The following is a 21,914-nucleotide window of genomic DNA, read 5'->3' as shown; positions in this document are numbered from 1 at the left end:
TGCAGGGTAATAAGGCAGAGTGGTTAAAAGTGAGGAACCAAGTTTGAACCCCACCACCTACTAGTTACCTAACTAGGTGACTTGTCTCTCAGCTTGTTTCCTCCTCGGCCAACTAGGGATAACTGTTCATTCCTATTAAATTACTCCCCTCCCGCCAGGAGTTGTCAGAGAATGATACAGGTATTTACCTGCTGAAGTAGTAAGAACTATGTCTGGCTCAGAATGGACCTTTACTCAGTGTGAGCCACCACCACTATCATCACCATCTCCCCAGGCCAGGGCTGGGCACATAGGGCAGGACACACTAGAAGCATTCGATTGATGGAGGACTTCCACTCAGGTACAAACATGTGCATCTGAGAGGGCTGCATCATGGGGGAGCTCAGCATCTAGTGCCTCTTCCCCTCAACTGTGACCAGCCAGCCTCACTCTGGGACTCTACATTATGACTACCCAGCCTCCAACTTTGGTTACCTCCCTCTACTCCTCCCCCCAGACCCATGCATGCTTCTAAGAACTGCACAGTGACCCACTTCTGCATCTCCAATTAGACCACAAGCCCCCTAAAGATGTGGATGGCATCAAGGCGGTAAATACCATTTTCCAGTTACCCAGAACTGGAGATGGAGCTTGTGGGTGGGCATCGCACTGCGGAACTTTGAGCTGGCTAGCCCAAGGAGAGCAGCAGTCCTTGGAGTTCATCTGACTCATGTCCTGTTATTCATTGGTATCAATGTTGTTGGTCTTCCCAACTTTTTGAGCTCATGTACTTGTTTTTACCTCGCAGTATGTACACTGAATCGAACTACAAAGTATTTTAGATTAAGGTGGTCTAGGACACAAATATTAGCTGGCAGGCAAAGTAACACCAAGCTAAGGTGACAGTTTAATATTTCATTTTCATCTGTGGAAAACAAATGCATTCTTTCTGGCCTGGTGAGCCACAGGAGACAACAAATTTTAGGTTCTAAACAGGAGGAAGAGAAGGGACAAGGACTACACATGCCCAAGAGAATATGAGAAAAGGACAACCACTCCAGAAGGTTTTAGGAAATTTCACAGTACAAAGCTCAAACCCTTTTGCATTCTCATGCATTAAAATTCACAGTTTTCTACCATGAAAGAGAGTTTAGAGGCTAGCAAGTCCAGCTACCTTTATTTTACAGGCAGAGAAATGGAGACGAGAGAAAGGGAATGACTTGCCCAGTGTCTCCTGACCAAGAGAAAAATGAGTGCTCAGTGACAGAAACTAATTAAGTGTAAAGGACGGTCAACCTCCAGTAGGGACACGTGGACACCAGTCCCCATTCTGCCGCTGGTGCAGACAGGCTTCCTCTCTGGGGCCCAGGCTCATCCGTAAAACAAGACTTGGAACAAATGCACAGTGCATCACGGTGTCGACAGCTATCAGAGACACCTTGCTGGCAGGAACATTCCGTGACCCTCAGATCCACAGTCTTACAGTCTAGCGTTCTTTCTAGATGCCACCTTAGAAGCAGGACTCCAGAGAACATGCACACACCCACAACTCTACAAAAACACATCTATGTTAGCAGGAAGCAGAAGAGAATTTAAGGAGAATTTAGAGAGCTTTGAGGTTAAGATTCACTTCCTTTTTCTCCCCTTCTCTCCTGGTGAACTCACTTAAATGTGTTTAAGACACACACACGCACGCACGCACGCACGCAGCACGCACACACGCAAGTATGCGCATGCCATTTGGGTTTCTGTTCCCAGGCCACACTGCTCCAAGGGAGGGAGAAATGTAAGCCAGCCACGGTGGCCCAGGAGGGCCAACAAAGAGGGGCTAAGCACTCCCACTGTCACCACCCTAAAACACCTGGTCGGGTCTGATTAATGAGATGAAGACCAGATGCTAAAAATGTCTGCTAAATTAAAAGAAAAAAGAAACAAAGAGAAAAGGAAAGGAAACCAGAAGCCTGCCTTTAATACAGTGCACTTTGTTATCTGTAATGTCTTTCAACCACAGATAACAGAATCAACCACATGGAATCGAAGATGCATGCCAGGTGAAAAAACATCATAAAGACATAATAAAAAGTTCCACCAGTGCCCATAAATTGCTGGGGGACTGTTGCAAGGGCAGAACCATAAATTCTTGATGTTTCCCAAATTAGAGGGTACCAACACATATGCAGATATATTTGTGCGAGTAATTGAGGGCTAAGAAATCTTACATTAAACACAGCTACCTCCTTCAAACGCTGTTAGGGGAGCCTCCAACAGGCACACGCATACAGCACACACTGTAGGAATTCAATTTGGAAACCATCATCTAAAGCACAGAGGAGAACAGGAAAGTCATATTGCTATAATGCTTAGATTATCAATCATCTTGACAGTTTATTGGCTTTATCACCACACATACCATTAAAATGATGTCTGGCCTAGACTGTCAGGAGCAAACATTAAACAGACCAGGATTAAAAAGCAGATCCCAAACAGCACTCCAGTCAAGTTTCCCTTCCACTCTGAAATTAGTTAGAGCTGACTAAGAAACTGGCGCTCGACTTTGAAGAAATATACAGCCCAAAAGGCTGCGAGTCAACTCAGACCTGAGGAGCTGATAGGTAGTGTCATGTTATGGCAAATCTGACTCTCCTGAGGTTGATTTATCACGCACTCTATGCAACAGAATGATTGCTAATGGTGGGACGGGGGAGGGGAGGAAAAAAAACACCACCACCATCATTTGCCTCTTCTTGCAACCAAGGGCTTGCATCAAACGGGCCAAGCCAGCTCCCTGAAGTGGGGCAGGAATGCTAATAAATTCACACCATTGAGCAAACATATTAACATTACCCCCACACAGGTTATTAAAGTAATTTTACAGATTCAGAAGAACCGAATAGGCAGCAGAAGAGACATTCATAATTCAAGAGCTCTAGACAGCGAAAGAGTTACGAACCCTATACGTTTTTAAAATGCTTCTGCATGTGTCACTTTGGCAAGGAAATCTCAACACAATTAAAACTATACTAGCACATCAATAGGGCTCAATTGAGAGCTGTGTACCTGCCTTTTACTAGGCCAGGGCTTTATAGATGCCTCAGGAAGAAAGGGGAAATGGGAAATTCACTGCTAATTAAAGGGAACCTTCTGTGCCTAAGGAAAAATGGTGGCATTGCTAAAATAAATATAAAAGAAACATGTTTTCGAATCTCTGCCAAGGGTTTGGCTTTTTCACAGCCCCCAGAACTGTTCCATGTTTGTTTGGAAGTTACAGAGCCATTCTGTTTGTGATTAATAGTTTGCTTTCCAGTACAAATAAGTCATTAAAAAGGGTGGGGTGGGTGCAGAGAGAACTGACAGGGTAGGAACTGGCCCCGAAACAATGCAAGTAAGAAATTCTGACCACATTTTCCAACTTTTTCCCTCCCTTATTTACCCAAGTGGGGTCTGTGCTCTCCCCACTGGGTGGCTTCAACACGACCTTGTGGGTGAAAACACTCCCTGGGACACATTCAAGGCCTTTCTCTTGTGCCTTGCTCCCAGGTGGACTCCAGGGTACCTGGGGAATTCCGTTAACTCATCATTCATTCAAGGCCCTGGAAAAGAATGGGACCAAAGTGACCACAGGGCAGGAAGAAGCAGCTTCAGCAGTGCTCCTGCTCTCACTGGGCTGACTTCCCATGGGCTACGCTGCCATTTTGGGACACTTTCCACCAGCCTCCTGTTTCCAAGCAGTGCTGACCTTGTTTTGTCGGTTATAGGCTGAGGGAGAACTGTGAAAATATAGCATTTACCCAGGGGGAGCAATTCCCTGCATGTCAGATGTCACCAGGAAAAAACAAAAACAAAAAAAACTCATGTCAGAACCCAAGACTTGTACACAGCTCAGCAAATCCTGAACTTTACAACCTGAGCATCTGGGTTTGGGAAGCAAGGCAAAACCCACTCATATCCTTGAGCATGTGCACACCCAAGACATCCCACCTCTTGGTACAAAAGCCAGGAGAGAGATAACCAGAGGAAGGACAGCCAGCATCCAAGCTTCTCACATGAGAAACTTCCATCACCATCACCCCTGGCTCAGATTTCTGAAGCACTTCCACGATCAGTAAGGTAGAAACCTCCCCCACCCAACCAGATAATGGACAAAATCTCCACTTTCACACTCCAAGACATCAAGGCACCACAAGATCCATGCAGAGGGGAGAAGTGTAGCAAACAATCAGTGAAATGATTCCTAAAGGTCACTGGACACCAGCCACAGGACCAACATGGTGCTGAGTCTTGTTAGGAACACCTGGGACTCTGAGCCTTGTTAGGAACACCTGGACTCTGAGGAGCATGGTTCATGTATCCACGGAACCTACAACCACCCAGCTTGGGGACATGATTGGCTCATCACCAAGGAGATGGGGATTTTTTGCTCTTTCCACAAGCCCCCGAGCTCCTGAAGGTCAGTGACTGTCTCACTGATTTGGTATAAACCCTACCAAGAATGAAAGAAACCAGATATGAGTAAGAAAAAAATGATTATTTTTAATCAGACATAATACATGCAAAGGCAGAACTGTTAGTTGGTTTAGAAACCCCAGCTTTGCTGTGAATTCAGGCCCTTCTTCCAGCAAGCGGCTGAGAGAAACCAGACAGTGGGGCAGCAGGAAGCTACATCGACTTGTTCTCCTTCCTCTAAGTCCTTCTGGAATGCTTTCCTCTTCCTCACCCCACCTTCACAGTGCTGATGTCCATGCTATACTGAATGCCCGTGTGGGGGGCCCCTCAACCTGTCCATCATCAGAACAGTAAGGCAGGAGAACATCGGTGGTCAAGGGAGTACTACTAGGCAATGAGCAAATGAAGATTTATTAAGCTAAATCTTCTCCTCTTCTACTTCTACTTGATTGCTGTCTACCCTAGAAATGGCTCTAAAAGGTTCCCAAGGTCACCCAAAGACCCAGCCCACTGGGGTTTTTGTTATTAGGAAAAAAAAAAAAAAAAAGACTGGAAAGTTTCTGTGTTTGTTATGCTAGGTACAACCCCAAGAGTGGCAGAAGGACAGAAGTTAGTCCCTCCCATAGTAGACTCTTCATCAACACTTAACGGACTGGAAGGAGACATTGAATAGTGACCTGGAAAGCAAAATAATTCAGCATGGGAGTTAAACAGAGAAGAGAGGCTATCGGTTTAAGAACAGCTGTCATTACACAATGCAGTGACAGGAGCCATGATGTTAGAATTCACCCAAAACAGCAGCTGGGGCTGGGACATCAGGGACAGCTTCATGCAGCTGGTAAGAATCAGCAGGTCCTTGAAGCACATGTCCGGGGGAGAGGGGGAGGCATTCCAGGTAGGAAGAATATGGGGGTCGGTGTGGGGGGTGCTCCAAGGGGTCACAGAGAAGAGTGGAGGGAGCTAACGTGGAATGGGGAAGAGACTGTAAAGATCCCAAGCAGAGCATGAAATGAACATCTAAAACTGAACTCCTGATCTTCTCCTACCAACTGGTCTTCTTCCAGTGCCTTCTATTTCAGTGACTTCACCATTATGGTAGGAAAGGCTGGTTGTCCCTTGATTATCTATAACTACACATGGCCTCGTGGCTAAGTTGTGGCTCATGGGATGTGAGCAGCTTCTGGAAGTTGACTCTGCAGGGAGGAGACACACTTGGATTGTGATAGAAGAGAGCATTCCATTTCCACCTTGTTTTGCCACTTGGGAGTCTTGTTAAAACACCCAAACCTGTATCAAAACTATAACCACCGTTATTCAACCAGTTTCCAGGCAAGGCACTCACGTATCAGGGTGGACTGTGTCCTCTCCCCCTCATGATCCCCGTAACAGCTCACTCACCACGTTCTTCTGATGTCAATTATTACCTAATTTGCCCTCCTTATTCTACCTCCCCACAACAGCCAAGTACATGATCTACCCACACATACTTTCACTTTCTCTGAGCCAGTATCATAGAACCGTTCTTTCCCCGGACACCAATCTGATCATGCCCCCTGGTGAAAACTCCCAATGGTTTCCCATTGTTCTTAGGGTAACGGTAAAAATCTTCAGCACCTACTAGGAGGCTGAGCACAATCTGATCCTGATATGCCTCTTCTATAACACACTCCACCTCCCAACCTTCTTTTGCTGCCCCTAATAACTACTATGCTTTCATACCACACAGGGCATGTGTACACGATATTCCCGCTGTCTAGAATGCCTTTTCCTCCCCTTTCCTTATTTAGTCTTCCTCATCCTTCAGATCCTAACCTGAGCAACATTTGGTTGGGCAAGACTTACCTGACCTCCTTCCAGGTCAACTCCCCCCTATTACACCATGCACCAATACAGACACTTATGCACTAATATGTGCGGTCAGACCCATGAGGCTTTCTTAGAGTATTTCCCTTTATAATTAGCCAAGTATCTGGTATGCCTTATTTTCTATTCATGTAACAAAATACAGAGTGAATACTACATTTATCTGACTAGGGTCAGTCCACTGTTCCCTACCCAAGACCATGTGCTCAGTGAGGGTACAGACCACCGTATTACTGCTCACCAGTCAATCTCTGGCATCTAGCATGTTGCACAGCACAGATGCACTTACACAGATTATAATCTGAATGAGCTAATACAAAAATTAACCAATGGATGGCTCTAGTACCTTCCATGGTTTTTACTTCATTAATACCTCTCATCAATCTGGGACCTGGCTCATCATATACCCTTGTGCTCCCAGATTGTTGATCTTTCCAAGCAAAGCCAAGGCTCTCAGAACCCAAGGGAAATATCCTCATCCTGCTGCCCTCCCTCCTTCAGCTTCTTCCCTGATAAAGACCATCTACTGTGAGAGGATGGCTCCTTGGGTACTCAATTCCCAATGCAACTATTGTGCTATCAAAAAAAAAAAAAGTGGATAACTGAATATCGCTGGTACTTAATGACCCATTAGACAGCTGCCTTGATATAAACCAGAAGGTGGTTGATGCTCCAACACTGGTGCTAAACCCAGGTAACAGGAGGGTAGCACAAACCAAGAGTCACGGTTTAGAACACTGGTATTTCATTAACCAAAGAGGAAAGAGGCCAGATCCCTGCCCAGTTATAAAGCGGCACAACTGAATATCACAAGGACTATGGCAAGTTTCCCAGATGTCTGGGTCCACAGACCTAATGCCATCTACAACCCAAAAATAACAGAATTTTTTTCCCTTGAAATATCCACCGCCATTGCCGCCACCCTGACCTCGAGTCCAATGCTCTCCTGCAGGAGAAGCTGCGACTTTCAAACTGCACACGGACGTGTTCTGGAAGAAGCCCAGGAAACCACCAGAAATGCAGCTGGCTTCGCCTTCAGATGCTAACTTGTTTTTGAAGAAGCCGGACACAACCGGGTGCGTAAGAAAAAGAAAACGGGCTCTGAACTTACAGTGGGTATCTTCGCCTCCAAAACCCACATTCCTGAGACAAAGGGGTTCCTTCCTGGCTTTTGTACGTCTACACAGGGACCATAAGAAAGCCTTTAGGGGCTCATGTACCATCTTGCCTTGCAACAGACAGACATTTCAGTGTTAGGGCCTCTCAGGTTACACTGGGGAAAGGCAGCAAGTGATGCAGGTGAGCGCCCCCACGGATGGCAGGGTGGTGTGGGTACAGAAGCATCACAGGAAAGGGATGCTTGCCTCTGCTTAGGGACCGCAGGAGCAGAGAGAGAGAACAAGCACAAGTCGGAACAAGAAGGGAGAAAATATACCTGGTAGAGCTTGGAGGGGCCTCCAAACCCCTTGGAAGAAGCCCCAAAAGCAAACTTAGGTCCATGCTTGCACCTGCCTAAGGACTAGGGCCAACTGGGCCCTCAGGCCATGGAGGCCAGAAATCTATTATCCCCTGTTCTTTCCATACAAACACTGTGGCTTGGCGAGGGCTCTGACCCCCCACATCCTGCAGATGAACAGACATGCAGAGCAACTGCCCCATGAACTGAAGTCAGAGTTGAAGGCTAAGGGAAAGATCTAACAAGCAAGAAGGCATAGAACTTGTTCTCTGGACCAAGAGGGTAAAGGAAAATCTCCTTCCAAACCATGCCCACCAACAGGAAATGGGGAAATGGACCCCCATCCATGCCCAGTGCTTCAGGGAAGAGGACACCACACCACTGTTCTGGTGTCGTCCTCTCAGCACACAGCTGGACTTCATTTCCTACTCTCCCTTCAAGAAGGTTGGGTCATGGAACTTATTCTTATCAGTGGAACGTGAAAGGAAGGGAGGTCTCACAACCCTGGAGCTGGGAGCTGTTAAGAGTTTGGTGTGTCCCCTCCACGTTCTCCCTCCTCATCCACTACAAAAAGTGAGAGGACTCCAGGAACAAAGCGAAGGGAAGACAATGAGGACAAAGAATCTTTGGGTCCCGGAAGGATATCAGGAAACAGCTCTCCCCTCCCACCTCGCTCCCTCTCCTATATACACCCTCTACCTTAGACCTGAGAGCAGTAAAAAGACTTCTCTCGTGTTGAACCATTAAGGTTTGGGGGGATAGCTTTAACAGCCATTTGTCTTCTCTGGCTAATAGACTAATTCGAACTTCATTGACATCTGGTTTGAGACCTACATTGGTTATGTTTATTTGCATAGCTGACCCACCCTCCTGGTTATGCTGGGCTCTGTTTAATCTTAATATCTGGTTCGTATTCTCTCAGTTGGATCATTGAGTCTGGGATAAAAATTTCACCATGGAAAATCTTCAATATGGAAAAGCCACCAGCATATATTGACAAGCTGACCCCACTTCTGTGTCTATAAACAGGCGCACTCCCTCTCACTTTCAAGTTCCTTCTGGTGGCTCTTACAAGGACAGGACACACACATGGAGCCCACCATTTTTCCATATGTCTTAAGTCAGTTAGAGCTTTACAAATAAGAAAAAAAGAAAAAGATTTGAACACACATACACATATCTGGCAAATAAGGGAGCAAAAGACGTATTTTGCAAGGGGCTAAGCATGAATTCCAATCAATGGAAAACATGTTAGCCACTCTCTTGTTTGAGACTGCAAATTAAAAATGCTTGTTTCAAAGTAAAACACTGTATACAGTTTATTCAGGGTGCTTATCTATCATAGGATTAGAAAAGAGTGAATTAGACACTGACTTGTGCTGGAGAAATAACGTAGAAAAGGAAAAGGCACTTTAAAAAGAAAAAAAAAAATCCAAAACTCCTGGAGAACCCCAGAAGGCATACTTGGCTTAGTTGAAGTCTATACATGAGTTTCTGGAGAGGTCATGAATAAGAGGCACCCGCGGGGGCAGAATCCATTTCTTGAAGCAGACAACACACTAGGAGATCTGACCACCTGCCTGGAAGACCAGTAGCAGGTAGCGTGCTCTCGTTCTGGCATTGGGGAAACCAATCCCAAATAACAGACAGACTCCCATTGCTAAATATTTACTGAGTATCTAGTAATACCACTTGAGAATCTGTGGGAGAAACTGAATGTGATGACTTCCAAGCTAAAAGGACTCAGAGATCATCTGTCATTTCTCAGCAGTGAATCCTTGCTTCAACTCTCAACCACAGTTTCTTCATCGGAAGCTAAGAGACGCGGAGCGCTCAGCAAACATGAAGTGCGCGCACGATTTATTTCAGCTGTCACCAGAACAGTAACCGTCCTGAAGGGCCCAGCTACATCTGAGTGCAGTGTTGGATGGAGGCATGGACGTCCCCAGGGCACCTCCGTGACTCCCACAAAGAGGGAGGGTCCATTGAGGGAGCCTCCAGCCTCCCAACCCATTCAGCAGAGGCTCCGTTTAGGGCCATTCTACACAGCGGAGTTCTACACAGTAGAGTTCTACACAATGTATCATTTAAAGAAAGTGTCCCTTTGCTTAGCAGCAAAAGAAGTTTAAGATACACTACTTTAATCCCCTTCAGCCCACCCCAACCCCCCACTTCTTTTTAACCACTGGGAAAACTGGAGATTGGAAAACAGAAGTTAGCATATGTGTTCTGACACCCAGTTATCTTTTTGATGACCAGGCTGGAGGCTGGGGGTGAATCGGGTTTCTCCTCCCAGCCAAGCTTGTGGCTCTAGTGTCCCGAGCTTAGCTCTGACTGAAGGTCATCTCCGGAAACTCTGCCACTGCAGAGAAGACAGAGTTCATACCCACTGCCTCTTCCTCTTGGGGTGCAAACATCCCCTCACCGCACATCAATTCGGAGCACCTCCCCTCCCTATTTGCGGTGTTAGACAGTGCTGTCTCCGTGCCAAGGGTGCTGCTCAGGCAAGCTCCAGACCTGAGTCATGGTACCAGGGTAATGATAGCCATGTTCATAATTTAATTACAATAGCAATAAATCAGCACTGGTTGAGCATCTACTTTTTTGCCAGGCAGTATGCTAAGCCCTTTACACCCCATATTTCATGTCAACTTCAGGACAATTCTGAAGCAAGCTGCTGTTATTAACTCCATTTTACAGAGAAGGAAATTAAGACCCACAGAGCAATAACTGGGCACGCTCACCCAGCTGGCAAGTTTGAAGCCTGAGTCTGCCCAGGCAGTCTGGCTTCCTTTCCCATCCTCTTCACCCAGTCCATGCACTCTTTCCCCTTCTCACACCCACATGGGCACTGAGAAAAAAACACCATGGCCAGTCGAGGATAGCCGCATTTGAGGACAAGGTAAAAATGCTGGCAAGTTGGAAGGCATGTGGGGTAGGAACTACACCTCTCAAGCAAACTAGATGCAGAGCAAAATGGTCAGTGCTTCTGATCCATCCAGAAGACCCACCCACCAGGGAGAGGAGACCTAAGGAAAGGTCTTGATTTCCTCGTCTGGGTCACCTCCATCACCTCCCTTCCTTCTAGCCTCCAGGGTTCCCATGTCCCACACAGTCCTGCTACACACAGCAACAGTAGGTGTTCAACTCTTTCCCTCCACCTGGCTGCTTTAGGAGGCAAACCCACAGCACTTCTTGGGGTTCAACTTCCCCAAACCAACCCAATCCCCTCTCGCACTTCTGGAAGAATTCATAGAAGGTCACACCCCTGCTAATAATTTGCCGACTTACCCCATCGTCCCTCCCGTTTTAATTTCCCCCATTACTCCTGGATCAGTTTCCTCACCCTGTGCTAATCCCTCGCCCTCTCCAATGTTTATACCCTTCAGATGTTTGCAGGCTATTATCATGGACCCACTTAGTCAAGCAGCACACATTAAGTTCTTTTCATCTTTCCTCATAAATCAATCCCTTAATCCCTCCAAGCCCTTTAATCGTGCTAGCTGCTCCTCTCTGAACTCCGTCCAGTTTCTCCAAGTCTCTGATAATGTTGTGACACGAGGCTGGATGCAAAGCTCCAGCTGCTGACTCTCCAAGCTCCCTGAGTGTCCAGGAGCCCCGTGCATGCACACCGCTCCATCTGGGAGGATGGAGACCTTAGCTCACCACGCCTAGCACCCTTCCTGCATCCCTCTCATTGTGAAGGGACTGTAGCTATCCAGAGAGATGCAGAGAGCTCTCAAGCATTTTGGCACCATGCAGAATTTAAAGGCGGGGCGGGGGGGGAACCTGCAGGAAGTTTTATAGCCCCGTAAGATTTTCACTAGCTATTCCCACACACTCCCTAAAAATAGATAATGCCTTTGAAATCAAGGAGGATTTCAGGACCCAGGAAAAGGCCCTTTTGGAGCCCCAGGCCATAAGCAAATTACAACCAAAAGGAGATGCCACCACGCACCCACCAGAATGGCTGTAATCAAACAGACTGACACCACCAAATGCTGGCAAGGCTGTGGAACAACCAGGACCCATGGAAGTGAAAATGGAGCAACCACTTTGGGGAAAGGTCTGGCAATTTCTTTTGAAATGAAACTTACATGTATCTTGGGTCCCTAAAGTTCTACTCCCATGTACTCAAGAAAAATGAAAATATAAGTACACACAAAGGACACAAAGGATTGTATGCAAATATCCATAGCAGCTTAGTAGCTAAAACCAGAGGAGAGCTGTGCCTACATCTGCATAGAATGGTCACACTACAGTCTACGCATACATTGGAAGACCACTCAACAATGAGAAACAAACTAGTGATGTAAACAATAAGGATGGCTCTCATACATGCTGTGCTAATTAGAGATTCACACAAAACATACTATAGGATTCCAGTTATATGAAGTCCTAAAATGGCCACAACAAGCTATGACAAAAACATATGAGTGGTTACCTCTGGGGCAGAAGAACCAGGAAAAACTGGGAAGAGTCATCAGGATACTTTCTGGGAGGCAAGTCAAGTTTTCCATTTTGGTAGGAGTTTGAATCACAGAGACGCATGCATTATTCAAAACTCACAGAAATGGTAGATTTAGGGTTTGTCAAGTTCTCAAAAGAAAAAAATAAGTTAATACTGAACTCTAGTAAATGTCAATTTACATTGAAATGCACCAAAAAATATGATGGATTGATGGATGGATAGAGGTAGGATAAAGCAAGCATAGTGAAACAGTAATGGAAGAACCTGGACCCCACCTTGAGGTCAGGTATACGCAAGTTCACTATACAATTCTTTTCACTCCATACAATTGAAACCTCTCTTCATAAAAATCAGAGGAGGAAAAAAAAAATACCTTGACTCTTTCCCTTCTTGTAGACCTTGTAGACTTCTTGTAGAAGTCTTGTAGATTTCTTGTAGACCTTGAAGCCATGAATGCCTCACTGATGTGCAACAGAATTTTTATCTTTCAGGCACTATCTCAACCACTGGCTTCTCATTCTAGGTATGGCCTCCTCACCACACCCCACCCATATATACATCCTCCATTCCCTTCTCCTCCCCATCATTTTAGTATCTACATGTATCAATTAAAAAAATGTATCAGTGGGGTGCCTGGGTGGCTCAGTGGGTTAAGCCTCTGTCTTTGGCTCAGGTCATGATCTCAGGGTCCTGGGATCGAGCCCCACATCTGGCTCTCTGATCAGCAGGGAGCCTGCTTCCCCCACTTCTCTCTCTCTGCCTGCCTCTCTGCCTACTTGTGATATCCATCAAATAAATAAATAAAATCTTTAAAAAGATTTTTTTTTTAAATCTATCTATAGTTCATCCAGGGATCCCTAATACAGGTTTCCTGAGGGGCGGTATGAGGAGGAGGTCAGGAAGGGTGAGGTCCACAGATCACTTGCAATTTTATGAAAAATTCTACACACATGTGTACATGCATTTCCCTGAAAAGAGAATCCATAGCTTTCATCATATTCTCATTGAAGTCTGTGGCTCAGGAAGGCTCAAAGCACAACTGGAAAACTTCAACTGTACTTCTGAAAGTGTGCTAAGGGCAGGTAATGCTTCCAATTTAGAAATCACTCGCATTTTGGAACACCTGTGTTTTTCATTATCAAAGTGCCCTTTCCTTGTATACTCCTCTCATGTAAAGGGGAAAGGATGCTGCATGGAGGCAGTCCTGTGAGAGCCTATGCCCCTGAACATCTCCAGCCACATAGAGTAAAATTAGGGTTAGTCAATGTAACATTCAATGGTTGCATATATTGTTCAATTAAAAAAAAAAAAAACTTTGATCATAAAAGTATTAAGCATTTGGCAGATGAATTGTGTAAGAAAGAAATTACCTTTTACTGAGGACCTACTATGTGCCAGGCACTTTACATATGTTCTCTCATTAAATTTCATTCCCCACTGACTTGTATGCATTTCATTATGCCTGTTTCATGTAAAAAAAAAAAAAATGGGGAAAAAAAAGGAAAAACTAGGTCTAAAATTTTCCCTGCAAAGTCACACAGCAAAAGAATTTGAACCCAGAGCTCCAGGGCTCCAAAGTCCAGTCCTTCAAAGGTTCTCCAAGCAAGAACTTCAGCTACTATATTCAAAGCTCCTAGAACTTGGTATATTCCTCTGTATTTCAAATACTCTGTCCCACAGACTTTTAAAACTCTGAAAAATTATCCAGAAATGCAAGCATTCCAGAATGCAAAACCTACCACCCAGACTATGATTTGTCTTCAGAAGTAGCCTTCCTTCATCACATTACACGTCCCCATTCCTGGTCTGGAAGACTCCAAACTGCTGAAGGACAAAGCACTGATGGGCTGGGGTATAAGGGACCCAGCAGTGTCGTCTCCGTCATCAGCCCACCTCACAGCACCTTCATGCTCAGTGGAGAAAGGCTATCTTCCAGGGGCTTGAGGACCACCATCAGCCTCACCATCTGGGTTTGCAATAGCTGAGGCTAAACAGAGCCAGCTTACCCCGAGGAATCACCTTCATCTTCTGTCTGAGAATTCTTTCAAGCAGTCTCTTCATGGGAAGGAGAATGTAGGACACTGGTCTTGACTTCCATATTCTGGGGATTTCTATGCGGTAGGGGGCACTTCATTCCACAAGCCACAGGACTCTAGACCTCAAGAGGGTTGCCCTCTGGCCCAGATGCCTGCAGGTCTGGGGAAGAATGGCAACTGTGATGCTTGGAAGGGTTAAAACAAAAAGTGGGGGGAACTCGGAGGCATCCAAGAACCACTCTGGCAACTCTCTGGTCCCCTCTTCTCCTTGATGTTTCAGCTGAATAAAAATGTTAGGATAAATAAAGACTCAGCACTCAAGAAAAGTCCTTCTCCATCCCTGAAGTCCTAATATTGACAGTTTCAGGATAAAACAATCAAAAGATACATTGGAAGGGAAAAGAAGTCAAAAAAGGCCAGTCTGGAGTGTGTATGGAACTGGGGAGAGGCACTCTAACTCCAGCAGAGAGGATGGTTAAGTGAGTGCAGTTTGGGGCAGGGGGTGCAGGTAGAGAGAAATGAATGAATCGCTACCTTGTATGGCAGAGTTGACAGGGGGCCTAGCCCAATATCCATTCTCTCTTCTCCCCCATGAACAGAATCTCAAATTTTAGCGGGGCACATTGCCACCCGGCCAAAAGACTATAATTCTCAGCCTCCCTTGACGCTAGGTATGACTTTACAGCTAGATGGCTGCATGGAACTTCTAAAGTAAATTCCAAAGAGGAAGGAGGCAATGTCCCCCTTTGTCCTCTTGCTGCTGGGTTGGTGTGTGGATGTGTATCTGATGTCTGGACTATGTCCATCTTAAACCATGAAGTCCAGCCCAAGAAAACAAACACTTAAGACAGCAGAAAGATGGAAGGAGCCTGAACCACTGTTAATACCCTGAAGGCACCATATCAGCCCTAGGTTATCAGCCTCTACAATGAGAGAGAGAAAAGTAAGTTGAACCTTATGGAACATGCAGGTAATTGGGATTATCTATCATATGCAACTGAACCTACTAACTCAAATTGGTGGCTACATAAATCTCTAAAAAGTTGTTTTAGTACCACACCCTAATCACAGCTCTGATCTCTACCTAGCCCCTCCTCCCCTGGATTAGGAAGGGGCCACAGTAGTGAGAAGTAGCCTCCGTACCTCTTCACTTGGGAAAGGCTACAAGCGAAAGACCACCCTTCTCAAGCTACTAAATCAAATCCATCAGTTCAAGCAAGACCACCCATTCAGGGCATTGATACCTTACGGGACAGGGTGAGGCACATATGAGTTCATCATTAGGTCTCGGAAACCCCAGCTCACAGCAAGTGAACTCTAAAATGCTTACTTCCCCTTAAGAAAAATTTAAAGGGAAAGATATAGTCTATAGCCATGTGAATTTCAAATAGGTCTACCAGGGAGTCTCTCAAGACCAGAAGCTACATAAGGAGACAGTGGGGAGTAAGAATAGGAAATAGTGACTGATCTTTCCAGGTGCTCTTCTCCCCTTGGTTTTGACCAATACTAAAATTTCTGAGATGCGACCTGCACCCATGGGGATGTTTTATGACATATGTAACTCCAAGGCAAGCAGGAAGTTACCTGATGGCTGGGAAGAGGAGGCTACAGTTCTAGGAGGTGCTAGAGTTCAGGCAGATGACTCCCCCAGGAGAACGGACTGAGTATTTTCCATTACATCTCCGGCAGTGGAAGCTTCCTCAGTAGCCTCTTCAAAGGAGTGGCTTCACAGCATGCCCACCTCAGCTGCATTTCCAGTCCAGGGTCCTAAGAGGACACCCCTCTAACACACAAGGGATTCTCAAGGGCTCCCTTGGCTTCCCACTTGCCATCTAACCATTTTGATTTCATAGATTCAACAGACACATCCACACCCCAACCTTGGGACTCCACAGTCCTCACTTCACTCCCCAAACCTCTTGGCAGAGATTTACCCCAAAGGTCCAGAATTTAAAGTTTTCCACTCACTTCTCAACTCGGGAGGATATATTCTCTAATTTGGATGAAATGGGAAGGGAAAGTCATCTTTTAGGATCTCGGAGGTTGGATTTTGGTGAGAAAGTTTTAAATTGCTGTCCATTATTAATGTTAAACTCACAGCAGTCAGCCCTGAGATCCGCAATTATAACAATTCATAAAAACAGCCCCTTTGTTAGTTGCACTTGAAGAGCTTTTGAAATATAATTGCAATGTGGTGCAAAGTAAAATAAAAATTCAGATTTTCTTTTACCGAGGCCATGAACAATACTGTCCTTTTTACAGCAGCGGAAAGCCTCAAGACATCCGTTATATTCCTTCAATGAGCTTTGTTCAATAAATGCTAAGCCTTGAAGCTTTTAAATGTATTAAAGTGATTATGATATCATCACTCCAAAGGCACTTCAATAGAACATTAAGACAGAAACAATTTTCTTCCACACAAACGGCGTAACAGTAACAAAAAGTTGATTAAATGCACATTGTATCAAAAATATTTTCAGTATTTATAGACATATGTAGATAACATTAACTGTAACCCACACCATGGGCAGGGCGGAGAAGAGTAAATAATAAAACCACTGGCGGGGGAAGGGAGCAAATTTTAATAATAAATCTTCAAAACTTAGGAAAGAAACTGTAGCTTGACTGTGACTTTGCTTTTGGATTTACAGGCAAAGTCACACTATATAAAGGAGAATAAGTCTCAGAATTCATACAAAAGGGGAACAAGTCCCTGTTTGCTATTCTAATAAGCCCAAATACGTTCCGCACTCACAGAGGCCATACTTCCATAAATGCCCCCATGTGACTGGCAGGAAAGGCAAGTCTATTTACTTGCTACGTCACCTAACACACTGCCAGCAGGTGAGGACTCCGCAAAGGGCAGATGCCTAACGTGTCCAACCAGGAGGGTGGAGAGGGTAGGAAGGAGGCCAAGAGGTGGGTTCAGAGCGAAACGGGCAAGATGTAAGATTCCCTTTGTTGCGGGCCCATTACAGAATGCTCTTAGCACAGATAAGGGGATTATGAATTCACATGTGAATTTATCCCCTATTAAACTTTCAGCAAAAGGGTCAGTTGGCTGGAATAGCAAAGCCAAGGCACCATGGTCACATGCCAAGGTAGCAACTACTTGTAGGCTCTCCTGACACATGAAAGTTTAAAAAAAAAAAAAAAAAAAAGCGAGAGAGATTGAGAGAGAGAGACGTTTTAGCCCTTTGAGTGCATACAGATTAGCGTTTCCATCTGTGGGTTCAGTTCTGTGTCCTGCTTTATCTTGAAAGCATGTTCCCAAGCCATTTAAAACCTGATGTATTCTTTCTAATGGGTGTACCATAGGGTGTTTGGTGGTTATTTTTTCTAGTAGCTACTTATGTCGTAAGGATATCTATCCTATGCTTGTCATATTTTGTTCAGTTTTTTACCATCAGAGTTGTTTTTGCCTCTTAAGTTTGTTTATGGGATGGGGTATTTTTAAAAGAAGCTGAAGGACTCTAACATCTTAAAATCAAGGAGAAAAGTATTCTAAGGAACCAAGGGTGGGAGGTGGGAGGTAGGGGTGGGGAGGGAGTCTGCCAGGAAGAAGAAAAACTCTGAAACCAGTTAAACCAAATCCCTACACATAACCCAGTACCCTTCAATTTGTCTTGCCCCCTAGGCCAAAGGAAGAGCATGTTTCTCACTGGAAAACACTCTATAAAGAATGCAAACTCCACAAGAAAAGCCACAGACAAGGCCTTTTATTACCCAACTTGGGGCCCTTGTGATTTTCTTTATGGGGATAGTATCCTTGTCCATCACTTCAAGCATTGCTCCCTAGTCCTGGCAGATTCTTAAACCAGCCCAGAGAAAGGAAAACATAACAAAGGGCCAAGAAAAATGGAAAATAAAGACCATACAGTGGGTGACAAGTTCCCCCACTCAAGCAACTAACCAGTGCCGTGGGCCAGAATTGATTTTCTATACGACATCAGAAAGGATTACCTCTCCCCTACATTCCTGCCCAGGGGGATGGAATAGAAATCATAATTAATTCAGGCAAATTCAATTCTGTGAGTCCAAGTGACAAATACTTTACTTACAATATGAAGCACAGTCTCAAAACATCTTAGAACAGTCGGTGGGAGCACAAGCAACACATTCAGCGCAATAAGGCACGAAGCTGCACAGTAAAACATGTGCTACCCAATAATAATTTTTCCAAGTCAGGAAAGAATATTCTTTAAAAAATAAATAAATAAATTCAAACTTCAAAGAATATGCATTCCCATTAATACCGTTGACTCTCCTTCCCTCCTGGTGATATGGGGGGGGGGGGGGGGGAGGGGACTGGAGGTCAATTTCATTCCTTGACTATCTTGGTCCATGAAGTCAACAAAAATATTCTGTGTGTTAGAGGGAAATGTATTATTGTGCTCCTGATGCAAGGAATGAGATGGGAGAGGTTGCTTCCATAGCCAATGTGACCTAAACCCCCAAGAATCTAAAAATACTATTGCAGTCAATTAATTACAAATCAGCCACATCATCAGAAGACACTTAGCGACACCCACATTTCCAAACAGATAGTCACATCACAATTACTTTTTCCACTTGAGTTTTGTTTTTTGTTTTTGTAGCTTCAGAGTTTATGCCATCCAATGGCAGGGTTATAGAGAGAGGAGAACACTGAATCAAGAGAAAGGCATCCCTGGGGTGCCTGGGTGGCTCAGTCCTTAAGCCTCTGCCTTCAGCTCAGGTCATGATCCCAGGGTCCTGTGATCAAGCCCCACACTGGGCTCCCTGCTCTGTGGGAAGCCTGCTCCTCCCTCTCCCACTCCCCCTGCTTGTGTTCCATCTCTCACTGTCTTTCTCTGTCAAATAAATAAATAAAATCTTAAGAAAAAAAAAAAAAAAAGAGGCAGGCATCCCAACATCTACTACCAACTCTGGCACCAAATGATCAGAGGACTTGGGCCAATTAACACCTCCCTGGAGGCCCTGAGGCTCCTTTTCTCTAAATCAAAATGGTTCACTTACAGGTGTCCATATGTTCTTTCAATCATAATATTCTACAACTTTGGGATTATTTTCCTCTTCCTAAAGAAATTATGCTTAGAATTACATCTACATGAGTTTCTATTCCTTGACCCTAAGAGCTGGGCAGGAGAAGGCATTGAGTAAAAAAGAGGACATTCTGGAATTCACAGAGGGTCATCCCCAAAGTAGAAAATCAGAAATTGACTAGATGTGTGTATCATACAGATGCATACACAAGCATGCATCTTCTTGGCCAAAACACTTCTCAATCATTACATACTTGTTAACATTTATTAAGTGCCCATTAGACAATGCTTCTGTTTAGCTAACTGCATGCGATCAGAAAATGTGGTCAGAGCATGGTTGATGACACGCATCAGATGACTGATGCATACTCTCCCTCTTCGGGAAAACCAATATAACCTCTCTGAGCCAGTTTCCTCAGCTAGAAAATGGGAAAGAATATGTTGCTCATGGGATTCTTGTGAGACTCAAGACAATCCACATAAAGCAGACAGGAATTCCTATCATCACTATTATTTACCACTACTACTTCTATTAATATCCCATTAAGTTGCCATAAAAGTTTAAGAACATATATTAAGAAATTAGCCCAAAAAAATAAATTTTAAAAAAAAAAAATCTTAGCGGCCCCAGTCAGTGAGCTACCGCCAAGGACTCAGCAGCCTCCTACTTGAGCCCCTCGCTTTCCAACACTCCATCCTCCCCCCACTCCAGCCCCCCCCCTTCTCTCCCACCACCGACTTCCGCAGGCCATTTCCACGGAGGAAAAGAAATATATCATATGTCTGCTAGCCAGAAACTCCAATCTTTCGACCCCTTTGCTGATGCAAGTAAGGGTGACCATCTGCTTCCTACTGGCACTGAGGATTACACCCATATAACAATTCAAGAGAGAAACAGCAGGAAGACCCTTACCACTGTCCAAGGGATCACTGATGATTACGATAAAAAGAAACTATTGAAGATGTTTAAGAAGAAATTTGCCTGCCATGGTGCTGTAATTGAGCTTCTAGAATATGGAGAAGTAATTCAGCTACAGGGTGACCAGCACAAGAACACATGCCAGTTCCTGGTAGAGACTGGACTGGCTCAAGATGACCAGCTGAACGGAGTTTCATGGGCTTTAAGTGTTTTAGGCTTCACTGAAGCTTAAGTGAGGATTTCCTTGCAATGAGTACAATTTCCCTTCTGTCCCTTGTCACAAGTTTAAAAAATCTCACAGCTTGTATAATGTAACCATTTGGGGTCCGCTTTTAATTTGGGCTAGTGTAATTCCTTCATGCAATAAATGGAAAAGAGCCATGCTGTCTAGTCTTGAAGTCCCTCATTTAAACAGAGGTCAAGCAGCAGGCGCCTGGCAGTGTCTGGCCTGAAACCAAGCAGGAACGTGAGGTTTCGGTCCAGCCCAGGGCCCCAAGATCACAGAAAGCTATGTCTGGCCAGAAGATCCTCAGCTCTCCCTCTTCAGAATTCCCTGCCCTAAGAGAATGCCACCAACCTGAACAGCCCATGGCGAAGTTGAGAGGACAAGACGGGGTCAGACAGCGACCGCAGCTGTGCTGCTACAGGGAGTCAGTGGTAGTCAAAGATCAATCCCTGGTGTCTCCAACCTGTCCAGGTGGGCAGGACTTAGAGCGGCTACCTTCCCTCTAGTGAGCCATGACAGGACATCTCCCTTGCCACCAAGGTCTTTTTGACCTAATGTGTCCTAGCTAATCAATGTCCAAAAACCAGAATGCGAGGCCAACCTTCTGAGTTAAACTTTTGACAAGGGAACAAACTTCAGACTGATGTGTCAGTCATGTAGCTAGCTGCAGAGCTTGTGACTTACTAGCGACAGCTGCCCAATGCCATTTGAAGTAACTCACTGGTTTCTGGCTTATTTTTTTCCTTTAGTTTTAATGTTATGTAATGTATTTAAACGCTTATTTAAATAAAACTTGTTTTCAGGGGAAAAAAAAGAATTTAACACCAGTACCTGGTACACAGTAAAATCTAAGAAAGGTTGCCCGTACTCTAATCTATTAGGCTCATCTACATAGTATTATGTTATCAGATACGCTTATAACATTTCTCTTTAGTCCAATACCCTGTTTTCCCCTCAAAGACAATTTCCAATGGAATAGTTCTAGCACTGAGGCCCCTGCAGACACAAAACACAAATCCCCATCAAACTAATGCTTCTTGGTTGTAATAGGCTTGGTGAGAAGAACCAAGCAGTAGAGACTGACTTATGTTCCTCCTCTGAAAAGTGAGAAGGCCAAAACCAATGAGCTCAGTTACCCATCTAACTCTGGCTTTGCACAACCCTACCAGTCAATCATTCCCAAGGGTGGGCGGCACCCACAGCCCAGCATCGTCTCCCCTGCAAGTCTGAGTGATGACACCAGTAACCAACCTGAAATTCAAAGGAATAGCTTCCATATACACCTGCAAGAACTTGTGGGAGATCATTACCAAAACTGGAGCTGAATCCATTTTCTGGGCTTGGCCAAATTTTGTTCATATTAAACAACGGATGGAGGTTTCTGGGCATCAACTCACAGATGTAAGGGTTTCTCTGCTACGTCTTTAGTTTCCACTCAGAACAATATTCAGTAACAATCATTTGATTTCAGTCCTCTACTAATGAAATTCCTTGTTT

General features: G+C 44.8%; 2 protein-coding genes across 3 annotated transcripts in view; one reads left to right on the top strand and one right to left on the bottom strand.

Annotated features, from left to right (window-relative positions):
* The window catches only part of LRMDA (leucine rich melanocyte differentiation associated), a 1,048,937-nt gene that overhangs the window by 969,882 nt on the left and 57,141 nt on the right, over positions 1 to 21,914 (bottom strand). The gene's annotated exons all lie outside the window — the stretch shown is intronic.
* On the top strand, positions 20,052 to 20,423 carry LOC123393014 (eukaryotic translation initiation factor 1-like). Its single transcript, XM_045083582.1, has one exon. It carries the CDS (start codon positions 20,052 to 20,054, stop codon positions 20,421 to 20,423), a length of 372 nt encoding a protein of 123 aa, XP_044939517.1.

This window comes from Mustela putorius, unplaced genomic scaffold (genome assembly GCF_011764305.1).
Source record: "Mustela putorius furo isolate JIRA1106 unplaced genomic scaffold, ASM1176430v1.1 tig00000698_pilon_pilon_pilon, whole genome shotgun sequence".
Taxonomy (NCBI): domain Eukaryota; kingdom Metazoa; phylum Chordata; class Mammalia; order Carnivora; family Mustelidae; genus Mustela; species Mustela putorius.
Note: the sequence above shows the minus strand (reverse complement) of the source record. Positions and strands in the feature narration are given on the sequence as shown.